Genomic DNA, 15,676 nt, shown 5'->3' with positions numbered 1-15,676 from the left:
GTGTGTGTGTGTGTGTGTGTGTGTGTGTGTGTGTGTGTGTGTGTGTGTGTGTGTCTGCATTCAAGTGCACCCTGGCTGCCTGACATTAATCACATTCCCATGGTTTGATGGCCTAAATAAAAATAGGAATAATATTGTTGCTGTCCAATGAAAACAGCAGTTCCCCCAAAACAAATTAAGAATTTCTTCAGAACTCAAAAAAGATTTCATGAGTGAAAGCTCCTCAAAACAAAGCATACGAAAAGTTTTCACAATACTTTTGTAGAAACAGCTGAGCTTTTTGATGGATTTACTGAGCGACTGACATTCTCAGAAAATTTAATTATTATTACAAATCAAGAATAATTTACATACCTTTTGATTTTTTCAAAATTTTTATATTTTGGCTACAAATATATAAATACTGTGGAATAACAATTTAAATTGGAGTTTTTTTTCCCCAAAGCTGTGTCAAGTGCATGTTTGTGTGAGAATGTGTATGTGTGACTACATCCTATCAACACAGTTGGAGGTCAGATATCCTGGAGAGACTTTTCATGTGATACTGCTTGTGTGTATAAAATCACCCCTGGAAAAAAAAAATGTATGGATTTGTATTGGTGTGAGAGGATAAGCTAAGTTGAGCAGACTTCATCTTCACTATTTAGTCCCTGATTAGTTCTTTTGTTTGATGCCATCTTTGACACAATAGACAAAACACAGGTGTAAAGAATCAGATTAATGACGGCTGAATTCCATTTAGCTGCTTCAGTTTCAGGGTCCTGGTATTGTTCATGCTGGCTCACTGTCACATTGTCATATCTTACTGGGACATGTGAATACAACAGAGCCATTGTTAATGTTATTAGTAACACCTGTGCTTGTCCTGCCATGAGAAGTCAAAGTGCTCGCTGTGAAAAAGGCCCATTGCGAGCTTGTTCTCGACCATAAACTGTCACTACAGATGTCTTTTTGTTCTGATTTGTAACATTACATATTCTTGTATTACAGTAATGTAATCGCGGTCTGGAGATAAATTCTGAAGACCAAAGTTGGGAACTCCAGGATATATTGTTATTCTATTATCTCCCAACTGGGGAATATTGTTGGGTCAGATCTGAGTCTTGACACAGATTTGGCAGTTGAATTCACAATTACACTGTCAGCTGTTTTGACTTGGTCCAAAACTTGAACCAATGCAGCGGAAAATAATGTTCCCCAATTCATAGTGTAGCATGTGTGTCTCTCTGTGTGTGCGAATGTAATGTGTGACCTCAAGCCATGGCGTGACTCCCTAGCCCCTGGCAAACCTTTACACCTCTCATCACCAGACTTCACTGTCTGCCAACACACACACCCACACACACACACACCATATTTTGCGAGTAATACTCCTGTTGGTGATTGGCTGAGAGTCTGCGTGAGAATGGCTTGCCAGACCTCTAATTGGCTTGACCCAGACTAACCCTGAAATCCTATTGGACTAAGACTTCCCAGTCTACAGTGTACACGGGCATTCGAACACACAGACACATGCTCACACACACTTAAAATTAAAGGGCTTTGCAAAAGCCTACCAATGCACTAATCAATAGTGTTCTAATAGGCTGCAATAATACTAGAACAATAACAGCAAAATACATGATAGTAATGTTAATTCAGGTAGTCATGTCAGTGAGTGAGATCGAGCAGCATAATGTTGTTTAGTGGCAGAATAATGACATGACCACTGACTAAATACATCAAATCTTTCCACATTTATCAGCATAGAACAACTAACCAAGAGAGTGGCAAGTTTATCTGTGCAGTCAGTTCAAATATTTTTTTAGAGCTTAGCCACAGCAAGCTCAGGTTAGAAGAAATATAATAAAATCTAAACATACAGCAGAAAGCACACACATACTCATGCTCATTTGCATATAATAGTGCAATAAGCCTGCATTATGCTAATTATAATACACAAAACACATACTTACAATTACAGTTTTGCAATCTGGGCATGTGGCTGTTATCCAGAGGAACTTTGAATAATTGAAAGACAGAGGGAAGAAGGGGCAGAGAGGGAGGAAGAGTACGAAGAGAGGGAAAGTGTGTCCGTGTTTCACGCGGCACACATTTACTGTGTTTTAACATGAAACAAGCAGCATATTTACAGTTTATGTTCTAAAAATGGACCGTGGCAGCCCTCAGTTTCACCTGCCTCAATCAACACAAACCTAGAACTGGTCTCCACTGGAGAACTTTAAAGGGAAATTTCACTTTGTTTAAAGCTTTTCATGCTTTACTGCACATGCAGATGGCATGGGGGATTACTGTTATGGTAAAAGCGACTGTCCTTCAACCAAATGATATGATTTAAAGCTTCTGTGTTGCGACACATTTGCACTACTGAAGTGTCCTTGAGCCGGAAGTTAAATCCCACTTTCTTGTGATAGCGCATATATACTGTGAAAATATTCGTTAAAAGATAGTACTATAGGTGAAGTGCGTAGCAGTGGCTACAAGGGTTACCCAGGTACTATCATAATATAAATATAAGGTTTGCCTTTGGACACAGAGCAAAACATGTTGGGGACAATTAGCAGCAAATACACACACGTGCATGGACACAGATCCCACCACCACACACACAGGCAAACTAATAAGAGGCAGAAAACGGTCTTTCTTCTGACTTAATTTATGTTAGTTTGCCATGTTATTTTTCTTTTCGGTAAAAATTTGTTTGTCAAAATGTAAATCAAACAGAGAGTGGAACTTCAACTTTCCACTGGGCCACTCCTGGGCCAGCTGGAATCGAACCAGCCACAGTTGTGACCATGTGGCAGACACTGTAACCACACATCTATACTATACTGTCAATCTGCTTCCTGCAAGTGTAATTTTTCTATTTGCACATAGTGACACAAAAGCAGAGGAGCTTATTTTAAACGCTGATCTAATCACAGTGTGTATGCAGAAAATGTAAAATGTACTTCAGTCTGCAGAAATATCAGTATTAGGAAATAAATCAATGAAAATGAAGAAAAGCACTAATATATAACCCTCATATTCTAATAGAGGAAAGTTACTTCTGTCAGTGCTGTAATCGCACTTTCTCTCTCTCTCTCTCTCTCTCACACACTCACACACACACACACACACACACACACACACACACACACACACACAGACACACCACTAAAAACACTGGGTTTTGATGTCTCAAAGTGCTCGCTTTTCTTTCTCTTTCATCTGAGGTTTATAGAGGTCAAGTGTGCCTTCTGTGTAAAACAACCTAACACGTTCATAGATTCTTTTTCTTTCACGTCTCTCTCTCTCTCTCTCTCTCTCTGCGTCTTCGGTCCTGTCGTCATTTCATCTTACCTGGGGTTGTAGAGGGCATGTGCGTCTCTCATGTGGTTGGCCTCTAGTGGATCGTAGCTCTGGTGCATCCTCCAGGCGCCAGCGCCGCATTTGCTATAGGTTGACTTGGAGTTATCTTCACTGCTGCTGTTCACCAATGGTCCCTTCGATAAGTTCATTCTGTAGGCGGGGGCAAAGTGAGAGAAGGAGGGGTGAAAATATGGCCAGTGCAAGAGAAGCAGATAAAGAAACGGCAGGTGGGAAAAAGCAGTTGAGGCACGGCCTTTCCAACTTGGGGGGATTAACTATCACACTATTTTTTGTTAAAAAGGTTATTGTTTAGGGACATTCAAAAAATGCAGTTCATGTAATACAACGTGGAAACATGTAGAGGAAAAAGAAATGCAGAATAAGTGGGGGAAAAAAAGGCAAACCAAGCTTCTTTCATCAATTGCTTACATAAAGGATTTCTAAGTACCGGAATCCAGTTTCCTGTTTCAGTTCAGATGAAGAATAAAAAGTACAGCATTACATCGTAAACAAAAACATAAAGTTCTCTAGAAACCATACTAAACATCTGTCACTTTTCCATTCATTCATTTAAAATTTTTTACAACAGGTGAGGACATTGACAGGGATATAAAAAATGAAGAAAAAACTTCAAGAAAGATACAGAAGAACAAAGACAGAATAAGTATTCCTCAATAAATGTAGTGTGAGGCAAATGAATCTGAGACTATGTAATTATTACAAATGCAGTTAATGCACGCACGCACGCACACACACACACACACACGTCCAAATGTGTACTTTTTGCTGTCCGGTATTCCCACAGTAGATATAACAGCTACAGTACACAGAAACTGATATACGAGTATGCAACTACTGAACACAGGCAGGACAGAGACAGGCCGGTATGCAAACAGTAAAAAAACACAGGTCCGAAGACACAAAGACACACAGGCCGCCACGCTGACAGCACCGACAGGCATGCAGACAGACAGCGGTCAGCTAGACAGACAGATGCACAGAGGACGGGTTCTAACTTTTACCCAGTACACAAGTCTTTTGTTCTGGACTGTGTTAACATATTTCTGTCGAACACATCTGTCTATGCACACACGCATCGGTTGATGCGTCAGACTGTGAACAGAAGCACACCCCGGCTGTGTTTAACGTCAGAGCAGTTTTACCAGTTTGAGCCTTGGAAAGGGCTTTTTCAAAGTGAGGGCATAAAAAAGTAAAGGCACCGGAGGAGGGACTGCTATCCATCAATCAAAACCAGCGATGTCGTCAGAGGAGGAGCTGTTGTCGGGGTGATAAGGTCACCGCGGGCAACAGAATCAAAATCATCCATCGCAAAAAAATAAATTAATTAAATAACAGCGTGAGAGAAAGAGGGACAGGACTTAGTGCTGACGTCAAAGAGGAGGGGAGAGAGGGTTTGGAATAAAATTGGCTGGGTGGCCTACATTTAAAGGAAACTATCAGGGGAGGATGGAGAGGGGCTGTTGGGAAGAAAAGCACTTCATTACAGGCAAAGTATAGGAAATACAGAAACCATTTCAGATTGGGGGACAGATGTCAGGACACAAATGATAATAAAGTGATCCTTCTAAAATCATGCAAAATGCATAAGAGATGAGCGAACCAGCTACTACACAAAATAATCTCATTTCTTTGCAGTTATTGTTGTGGTTTTGCTCGAATCTTCCTGTCATTACTACATTCCTGTGTGCATGTTGCCTCAGACGTAGTGTATCGGTAAACAGAGTAGGATGTTGGTATGTGTCACAAACTGATAGACACATGTTTACCACACAAACACACATCACACAGACATTTGTGTGTGCGTGTGTGTGTGTTGTCCCACTGTGGGTTCTTGTTTAGGTGAGGGCCATGTAGACAGACAGGTAGACAGACCAATCACTTGTCTGACAGCCATGCCTCCCTCCATCCACAGAGCTGGGTCGGCTCAGTAAGAGGTGGAGGGCCGGGGTGTGTAATATGTAGGTTTTAGTTCCACTCTGGTGAATAGGAGGAATCGATATCTTGCTGCTGCTGCTGCTGCTGCTGCTGCTTCAAACACTTATTGGCTTTGGTTGCGGTGTCACAATGCTATATAGACAGGCAACACTTAATACTGCTTTTTTTTATTGGGGAGAGTCCTGGTGTGACACCAAACTAAGGTACATCCAGTACCTTGTACACGTGACGTTGCTGTTTGAATCCCCATCGCTGAATTCCCAGTACCATGTTCAACAAATTGTCATAACAGGCAAAGTAAAAGTACAGAAGAGATGAATACAGGAAGAAAAAGGAAGAAATTCAGCTGACGTGAAGGGTGAAATTACTTATTATTTAGCATCCTCATTACAACAAACCATGATGTGGTTTTAGAAAGAAAACCTGACTTTACCAAATTCTGAGATAAATGTATTATTTTAGCTAAATGATTTAGCATGAAATCATTCTCCAGTCTGCCATCTGCATTAACCCGGAGTCTAAAACTGCTCGGGATTACACAGAGACATTCTGTTATATTACATTATACCTTATGGCAAGGTAATCGGATATTTTTTCACGTCTTTATTCAATCCAGAAGATTAAATTTAGGTGAAAAGGCGTCTTAAACTCAGCAGATTTCAAGTCAGGCATTAAGTGCAGTTTGTCATCCTATTCAATAGAGAAAAAAGCACAGCACACACATGGTGTTGGTGCTGTACGACATACGTATGAGATGGAAATTAAAATGTAACCAACTAAACATTTTTCTCTCTCTCTCTCTGAAGAGATTATTTTAAGGAATATTTCATTTGCAGCATTCAAAACCACAAAGTACTCACATAGAAACAAAATAAAAATTCTCTGGTCATAAATATTTATATGTGCATATAACATAAAAGGAGAAAATAACAGGGAGAGCATTAACCTATGTGATTCTACCTAACCTATTTCACGCTCCTGTCAGTACATGTAAGCGGCACCAGCACACACACAGACACACACACACACGCTCACATTGTGGATGTGAAAAGGTTTTTTTGTGTGTGTGTGAACGTAGGGAGATCGTGGGTGTCTTTCTGATGCTCAGTGACTCGCTCATGTGTTGCTGGCCCATCTGTGAACAGAATGACCATGACACAGTATGTGTGCGCGTATATATGTGTGTGTCTGTGTGTGTGTGACATGGTGATGCAGTGATTGATGAGACAGTTGCCATTCTTGCTAATGCAAAACGCACCTATCCCTGAAGGGAGCAAATGCCACAACACACACACACATACGCACATGGGGCTGCAACAGCCCTACCTAATTACCCCTCTGGTCAGGGCAGTGTGATGCCTTCCAGTCACAAACATATCCACAAACATGCATAAACATAGTTTCATAAACAAACACAGCAGCATTCATGTATGAGCGCTGATAAATGTTCACTTTCTGGCATCCTAACGATAAAACTGTGGCGCTCCTTGCAGATTTTTTTCCACCTCTGGGCTCTTAGGTGGTAAATATTGGTGAGGTGACTGCACATGGTATACATATTGTTAATTACTCCAGATAACAGTGTCAGGAAATTGTTAAAAATGGGAATTTAATGTATTATTTATATATATATATATATATATATATGATGATAACATATCTGTAAAACATCAAGTCTCGTAAATAGTGTCTGACAAAGACATATAAACGTTTGTGTGTATGTGTGCCAGGGAGACATTAAAATGATCATCAGATAATCACAAATACTGCCTGCATAAATATATTTGTATACAGATGTGTGTGACTGTGTTTCTCTTCGTGTGTCTGCACGTGCATCAGGGCAGGTGGGGTTCGACGCAGCCCTTTGTGTGTCTGAGTGGATGTGGATGTGTGTGTGCGTTAGCGTAAGCGACGGGAGCTGTTAGCGGGGCAGGCGGCAGATGGGCTGTCGGCCTTAATAGGGACTGAGCGGGTGCAGAAAGGTGACAGCTCCACGAGGGAGGGGCATGCGGGGAGGAAGAGGAGGAGTGTGTGTGGGGGGGTGAATGGTGAGGGAAGACAGGGATAAAGGGGAATTGAATTATCTGCGGAGGTCAAGAAAAGTGTGGATCAGCTGCGCAGAGGAACGCACCTCCTGGGGGCAAGAAGTGTTTATGTTGAATTAATGCAATATGTACATTTGAATGTATATATATTTTGACAAACAGGAGGGTTTTCACCTTGTCAATTGTGCTTAGAGTTGCCAACACCCAAAGTATTTGTCCTAATGATACAGCATTATTTCTAAAATTACACAAAATGAAAAAAAAAAAGTTTCTGAATATGGAAGAGTTGTTGTCAAAGTCACACAGCACCACCGAATACCTGAATATGTTCAAAGAAGCTGTGGGCTTCGCTGCACCTCGGAATATATAAAACCCTTTTTCGTGTTCATGTTGAAAGGAAGTGTTCTCTAGTTTGCTTCTGTTTTCTAAGACAGCTTAGGTTGTTTAAGTCCACTCTTAGGCAGACAAAGACGTCGATACAGTGTTTCACATGTGCACAGTTCTGTCTCAAGGCTTGAATTGTTGGGACAATTGAAGACGTAAAGAAGCAGGAACACGGGACAAAACCTTGCAAAATGAGCTGCTTTGTGTCCTCAACTGATCTGTTAAAAACCTTTGCTTTTCCTCAAAAACACCACGGAATATGAATGACACGATAAACTTTCATATCACATTTCAAATCATGCATTTTACACAGAGAGGCCCATGTTACGCACCATGTTTGAGATAGGAGAGTAAGTTTTGCCTGTTTGCCTTTGTAAAGTGCTTTGTTTGTCAGTGACAAATTGAGAGCAAGAAAGAAAAAAAAAATGTAAAAACACTATATGACATTAACTAAAGCTACTGTTTCACAACTGCCATTTGTTTCCACAAAATGTGTATCACATTTCTTAAGTTTGAATACTTTCTTTGTTTTGGTGCTGAAATCAATTGAAGTTAAAGAGCACTCAGCAGTTATGCGCAAGCAAACAGAGGAAAATTTAAAAACCTTTTTTAGAAGTTTCTCCTTGTCCACAAGAATTCCAGTGTGCACCTGAAAAAGTTTGAAAACAGTGATTGAAGCTGTGGGCATTACCGCTCTTCTAAATACACAAAGTGCTTGTTTACTTTCCTGCTGCCAGATGTGTTCTTTAGTTTTCTTCTATTTTCTAATGCTTATGTGAAATATTTTCATTTAGTCTTCAGTGTATAGCCACTGTTACTAAAAAGACTCCTCACGTCTTATTGAATCACAGTTGTCTGATTCAGAATGACAATACATTTAGAGAGGATGCATGAGTGGTTTTTGACATATCTGTATGATGGTTAAGTTTATTTGCAATCTGCATGTGATTAATTTGGTAAATTACACCATAGGAGTAAGACACCAAGTGCACATGTGAGAGACGGGAGGAGAAAAAGGCGAGAGAGGCAGACAAAAAAAAAAAAACCTAAAGAGAGAGGTGGGGTGGTGGGCTGGCCTGTCATTCTCTCCCCATCAGGCACACACATGAAGCATGATGAGAGGATGAGAGGAGGGATATTTCACTGTCAGTCGGAAGGCAGCATGGTCATTCATTTCTTTCCCTCTCCCCCTTAGTCCCTTAGTTTATATCCATGTCCCTTTCTACTGTATCTTTTCCCTTTTGTCTTTTGTACAATGACAATTTAATCATACTATACAAGGCTTGGGCATGTAGAGCGGGAGAACAACCCAAGCAGCCAATCTATGGGACTCTCCCCACGGACACACAGGAGGAGAGGCAGCGAGGAACAGCAGAACAGGAAAAGTGCAAAAGACTGACAAGACGTTTGAACCTGCATCATTCTCTCGATCCTCTTTAACTCGTGCACACACACTCTTGCATACACACACTCACGCACACACACACACGGCACCTCTCCATCTAAATCTGTTCTATTGTGGCCCAGTCTCCGCTGTCTCCTCCCATTAGGAGTGAGAGGCAGCATTAGAAGCCCTAAACACGACACGATGGGCGCGCATGCGAACGCGCACACACACATATACGTTCCCCTGTTCTGAAGCGCAGCTCAATAGGTTACCCAGTGAACAGCTGAAATCACATTTTACTAACTCCATCTCTAAGAATAATGAAGCCACAGCAGTGACAGTAAAAATTCTGAAAGAGACATTACTTAAGAAAACTCTATTTTCTCTAAAATCCAACAGAGAGATCTGGAAAAAGACCTAATTTTTCACATAAGGAAAATCCCACATCCTTTGACACTGACAGCACAAATCTGCACAGAAGCAAAGAAGATCCCCCCCCCCTTCTCATCCGTATCCCTCCAACCTACACTGCTTCAGAAAATAGAAACGTCATAAAAATAGACTTGAATGAGCCACAAAAGTCAGTACACAGCAGCGATAAGAGTAATTCTTAGTCAAAGCATAGATGATTTGATGGATTGTGATAACAGTAATAATGAATGAATGCACACTTTGATGTATGGACGATGGACCATGAGGAATGAGTGGATGAGAGGCGTGAAGGGAAGGAAAGGGGAAAGAATAAGAGATGAGAAGAGATGAGCGCCGTTGTCTCTCACTATATATCACTCTCTCTCTCTCTTTCAATCAGTGCTTTGGCATTCAATCACACACACACACACACGCGCACATTTAGCTTCAGCAACAGTGTGGTGTAATGGCTAATTGCAGTGAGTGTGTGTGCCACAGCTGGTACAGTCTCTCTTACTGCTCTTTCAACACATAAAGGCCGGCACTGACCCATGACATACTCTCTCTCTCGCGCACACACACACACACACACACACGTACACACATGGCATTGACAGATTGAGAATAAATCAGAGAAATTCACATCATCAAGACCACACAAACACAACTATGTGCTGGTGCATACGTACCTACGGGTGCATACATGTGTGAATGTGTACAGTATGCATGTTTGAGACACTTTGGTTACTTTTTAGCTTCAAATGCAGAAAAAAATGTGTGTGAAGGTGTGTGTTTGCGCGCATGTGTGCATTCATGCGGACATGACCGTGTCCAGCGGACCCCTAAGTGCTGGTGTCAGACAAAAGCGCACCCCCCCCTTCCCATCTCTCGCTCTGTCTGTGTCTCTCATTGCATCTCTCTCTCTTTACGGGGCTAAATTACCACAGGAATGCTCGGACCCTTCACGGGAGAGAGAGGCCGCCGTACGCAAGAGTGTGTGTTTCTGTGTGTGTTTGTGCATGTGCACAGGCTTAGACAATGCAAAAACTGACAGACAATGAATGCCGTAGGGACAGACGGACAAGCGAACAGACACACAAAAAGAGGAGCAACACCTCCTCATACAGGCTACCAATAGGTCACACACATGCACATACACACACACATCCAAAATGTGGGCAGGCAGGCACAACCCATGCATGACAACGAACACATGCAAATGCACACCCACCCACACACACTCTCTCTCTCTCTCTCTCTCTCACGCACTCTCTCTCTCTCTCTCACACACACACACACACACACACACACACACACACACACACACACACACACACACACACACACAAACACATGCACACACACAAACACACACACAGCCAACAAATCAGTGCAGCACATATTGACATGCTTTGACAGATGAATTAAGTAAATGATTTTATAAGGAGATTAAAAGGATTTTAATTTACGCAATCTCGCTTTGGTCCCCCGTCCCTCCCTCCAGTCAGCTTTACCTCTCTCTCTCTTTCTACTGCTTTCTCTCCCTCATGGTCTGAGAAAAAGACTGCATGAGAGACTGACAAAAAGAAAAGGAAAAAAGGCAGGGAGAAGAATAATAAATGTTCTTGATTTTCTTATATGGGAAGCAATATTTCCCTTTCATTCCCATTAATTCTATATATGTCGAGCTTTTCTTCACTACAAATTTGGACAACAACAGGGGCACATTTTCTTTTCCTATTTTTAAAGCGGCTACAAAAAGGGGGAAAAAAAAGTCTTAACTAACAGAGTAAGCAGAACACTTGGCTTTCAAGTTTCAACAATTAGATTGTCTTTTATTATTTTATTTAAATTGCATTATGTCAGTTGAAAATCTGAAAAAATACTGGTCATTATGAAATCTTTAAGTTAAACGTATTGCTCCAACTACAGACAATGAACAATGGAATTCATCTGCTTAGACTGCTTTCATTGCTGCCTTATACAATATGGTACAACACTTTGGGTTTCACTTACAGGGTGGACACTGGACGCGATCTCGTGCACACGGTTAATCATTAAATCCATCCAAACAGCAAATAATAATCATGACAAGGAAATGATTTTGTTCACATTTTTCTGGCATGTATAAATTTAGTGTAATGGATTTCAAATTTTCATCAAGGGCACACCTCAAGAGTGTAATTTCAAACATGTACCAAACTGTTCAGACTTGATTTGAACAGGATTTTCAGTCACAATCACAAACATTTGATTTGCTTAACACTCCCACCTGATTAAAAAAATAACGAAATGTCTACAAAAATCACTAATTGAAAATAACTGTGATGTGAAAAATTTATTCTGCCTGCATTTCTCTTCGTCTCTCACACTGCAAACCTCAAACTGAATGATCTGCCGGGCCGCTGTGCAATCCTCCCCACCCGTCTCCTTCATACCCAGTGACAGAACCCACCAAATTCACAAAAGTCACTGTAGGAAATATTTCTTAATGATATGCAAATGGTATGTATATGGTGGCGTGAAGGGAATGCAATTATGTTAACAGCTTAAGCAGTACTTGTTATTATTATTATTACTATTATTATTATTATTATTATTATTATTATCATCGGTATGATCATCATTATCCCTAATATTTTAATTAGTGCAGGAGAGCAGTGCCTGAGAGCGAAGGAGGGGAAGCCTGAGCAGGGAAAAGAGAACGGTGGATGGATGGATTGATGGATGGATGGATGAATGGGTGGTTGGATGTTGGTGCGGACACACGGATAGATGCAGGAATGGACCAGAGGGTCCACTAAAATATGTGAGAGCAGTCGCAGTTTACTTGCACTCACAGACAAAAACGCAGGTAAAGCAGCATATTTCACTGATAACTGTCTGAGCCAAACTTTTTTTCTTTTTTCAGGATATGTATTTATGCTTGATTTCTAAACACAGATCTCACGCTGTGCACTTCTTCGACCATTGTGGATCAAAATCTGGTCAAAAGTATTTACTTTTTTCTTTCTAATTCACAATTAAAAATCACAATTTACTTGTGGGTTCTAAAAATACACATCGTTTTGCAGTTGAAGGAAAAATGTACAAATTCTGTTCATATGAAGTGTACGGGGTGGGACCTTACAGTCGATAATGCAGTGAATGCAGACTTTGCTCTGGACATCCAGTCGTTTGATTTACAAAAGGCAGTCAGCATGCTCGATGAAAAGGTTGTTCTAAAGAGTCTTTGTTCAGATGAAAACCTCAAAGTTAGCAAAAGCCTGATGTATGACATCATACTGATATTTGAAAATGGTCATTTAAAGGCCCTTTAGGTGTTTATTTAATCACTGAATAAGCATAAAGTGCAAAAGGAATCACTCAGGCTTTTGAAAATCTCTAGTATTTGCTGAAAATCAAATTATGACAGACATAAACTACCAAAAATCAGTTTCTAAAAATGATTAAAGTCAAGTTCAGTGATAAAAGCAATGGTCATTATTCAGCCAGCTGTTCTTTTTACTTAAACATGTTTCTGCTTATTCTATATACTGTGTAGATGAGAATGTCTCTGCATGTAAGACACACACACACACACACACACACACACACACACAAAGGTGAGAGCTTCAAAGTATACAAAAAATGCCAGCTTTCTTTAAAAATGTCATTAATGTCATGTTCAGGAAACACATCGGTATGTCATCCTGCTTTGACTTTGTCCTTTCAGTTCTCTGCTTCTGACTTTCTACTGTGAACTGAGGCTGTGATTCACTGTAAAGCAGTTTAATTTATTTACTATAAGCCATGACCACTGGGAACAAAATTAACCTGTCACATATTTTTTATTTCTATACATATTTACAATTAAATTCTGGCATTAATTATTGGCAATGCAAATTTGACAGTATCAGTGCTATTGTTGGATTCACAGCTACATGCAAAGAGAGTGCAGTCCACTTCTGGAATTATACTCATCACTTCAGATAAATCCATGTTTTACTTTGTAATGTTGGAGAAAGGACAAAGTGTGTGTAGACTGGTCTATTTAATACACTTTAATCTATGAGTTTGTCTGTCCCACTGTGCATTTTCCTAAAACACACTTTGAATGTTACAGACACAGTAACACACACACTGGTGTCCATTCTGCCAATCAGTTAATCTACATTTTAAACAGTGTCTTCAACACACACCTAAAAGAGCAAAGCATTGGCGAAAGGAGCAGCTCAGCGGCACTCGCCTGTGTGTGTGTGTGTGTGTGTGTGTGTGTGTGTGTGTGTGTGTGTGTGTGTGCGTGTGTGACTGTCTCTAATTCCTGTGCGGGGCCACACGCTGAGTTGCCCGTCTGAAATTCTACCTCCTCTGGCATTTAAGAGCGCAGCTCTCCCCCTTTCCTCCTCCCGCCTCTCTTATGGGCCCTTCTCCTCCCGTCTCCCCGCGTTATTCCTGTAACCTCAATGCCCTGTTACCTTGCTGATTCTCTGCTCGGACAAACACACACATAAGACACATGTGCACAAGCATAAACACACGCACAGGCATACACACATGTCGATATGGGTTGCTGTTTTGTCCTGAGAACAATCTGACTCAAAGTAAAACAGTCTCTTAAAAACAGAGAAAGTGAAGGAAAAACTGTGTCTTTATGTAATTAATGAGTGTGTATCTCTATATGTGTGTGTGTGTGTGTGTGTGTGTGTGTGTGTGTGTGTGTGTGTGTGTGTACGGCTCACTCCCAGGTGGAGGGACAGAAATTCTGCTCCTCTACCCACTGAGTAAGTGCTGCTGTCCGGATACTGCAGCCACACACACATGCAAACACACAAACACACACAGACAGTGAACGCGTGCTACCTGACAGCAGAAACAACCTTGACATGGTGCCGGCCACCTCCGCTGCATACCAGCACATACACTCACACACACACACACACACACATACTCATACACAGTGAATGACAATGACAATGACAAGTTGAATGATGAATAAAGGGATAAGATTTAAAAGGTAAAATTTACCTACTCTTGTTCAGAGTGCATTAAAAAACACTCGGATAACGGGTGTCCTACCGAATCCATCGGCGATAGCGGGTCATTGTCATGTCAACCTCCTCCAGGGAAAAAAAAAGAGAAAATTCAAAAAAATCAAAGTTTTAATATCTCTCCTCTCTCTCCTCCTCTTCTTTCTCTGGTCTTCCTCTCTCTCGGTCCTTCCTTCCGCTTGGAGGGAGCAATACAATTACCAGGCTCTGCGCTGCCTGCACTGATCGGCTCTGCGTGTGTGTGGATGTGAGGGAGCGTGTGTGTGTGTGTGTGCACGGTGTGTGTATGTGAGAGCCAGGGAGAGGGGGCTATAGGCACACACACAGCCAGCCAGTCAGGCAGTTGGGACGGAAAGCTGTGCCGCTGTCCTAATCAACGACTTAAAGCCCCGATAGCAGCTCATGAATATTAAGCAGTATTTTGCATATGCAGTCCCTCAGGCCCTAGTTCTGCTGTGATTGGTGGATACTTGACCAATGGCTGCAGGGAGAGGCGGAGTAAGGGGTGGAGAGAAGGAGGGAGAGTGAGAGAGGGCGAGAGAGGGAGAGAAGAGCAGGTGTAGAGGGAGGGATCAGACAAAGAGCAATAGAGGGGAAGAGAGGGAGGGAGGGAGGAAAGGAAGGAGCGGAGAGGAGAAAAAGACAGGTGAGGGAAAGATTTAAAGCAAGACATCCCGCTCTCCTTCGTTCTTTCATTCATTGTCTTTTTATCAGCCAATCTTTCTATTTCTGTCTCTCAGACCAAGTCTTTCCCAAAAGTGTCTCTCCATTGGGCTCTATTTATCCCATCACGTGCATTTCCGGCAAGAAAGTTGCCATGTTAAGACAATGTGGAAAAAACACATTTTCTTTCTGCGGGTTTCAACAACCTCACAAAAAGTTTGGAATGAAAATCTTTCAAGCAAAGGATAAACATCTGAGTTACACCATGTTTCCAGGTATGTTTCAGGTACAAATTACAGATTTGTGTCCGCTCAGCTGCAAAACACATAATTGGCCTCATCAAATTCAGAGAATTGCAAGATCAAAGGAAAAAGTGTATGGCTGAGCCTAAATAATGTCACGCTGCAAACACACACACACACACACACACACACAGTACAGCAGAGCCC

At 41.4% G+C, this 15,676-nt stretch overlaps 1 protein-coding gene across 3 annotated transcripts in view; it reads right to left on the bottom strand.

Moving 5' to 3' along the window:
- esrrga (estrogen-related receptor gamma a) overlaps positions 1-14,899 on the bottom strand; it is a 78,752-nt gene extending 63,853 nt beyond the window's left edge. For 2 of the 3 annotated variants that reach the window (XM_070963102.1, XM_070963112.1), the window contains exons 1-2: positions 14,546-14,899; positions 3,343-3,501 (exon numbers count right to left, since the gene is read on the bottom strand). In XM_070963102.1, the coding sequence (XP_070819203.1) occupies positions 3,343-3,501; positions 14,546-14,601 (215 nt within the window). In that variant the 5' untranslated portion in view covers positions 14,602-14,899. Of the gene's footprint in view, positions 1-3,342; positions 3,502-14,541 lie in introns of all 3 variants that reach the window. The other variant, XM_070963119.1, reaches the window with a different exon arrangement.
- Between the last annotated feature and the right edge of the window lie 777 nt (positions 14,900-15,676).

This window comes from Chaetodon trifascialis, chromosome 1 (assembly GCF_039877785.1).
Source record: "Chaetodon trifascialis isolate fChaTrf1 chromosome 1, fChaTrf1.hap1, whole genome shotgun sequence".
Taxonomy (NCBI): Eukaryota; Metazoa; Chordata; class Actinopteri; order Chaetodontiformes; family Chaetodontidae; genus Chaetodon; species Chaetodon trifascialis.
This window is presented reverse-complemented; position numbering and strand designations above follow the sequence as displayed.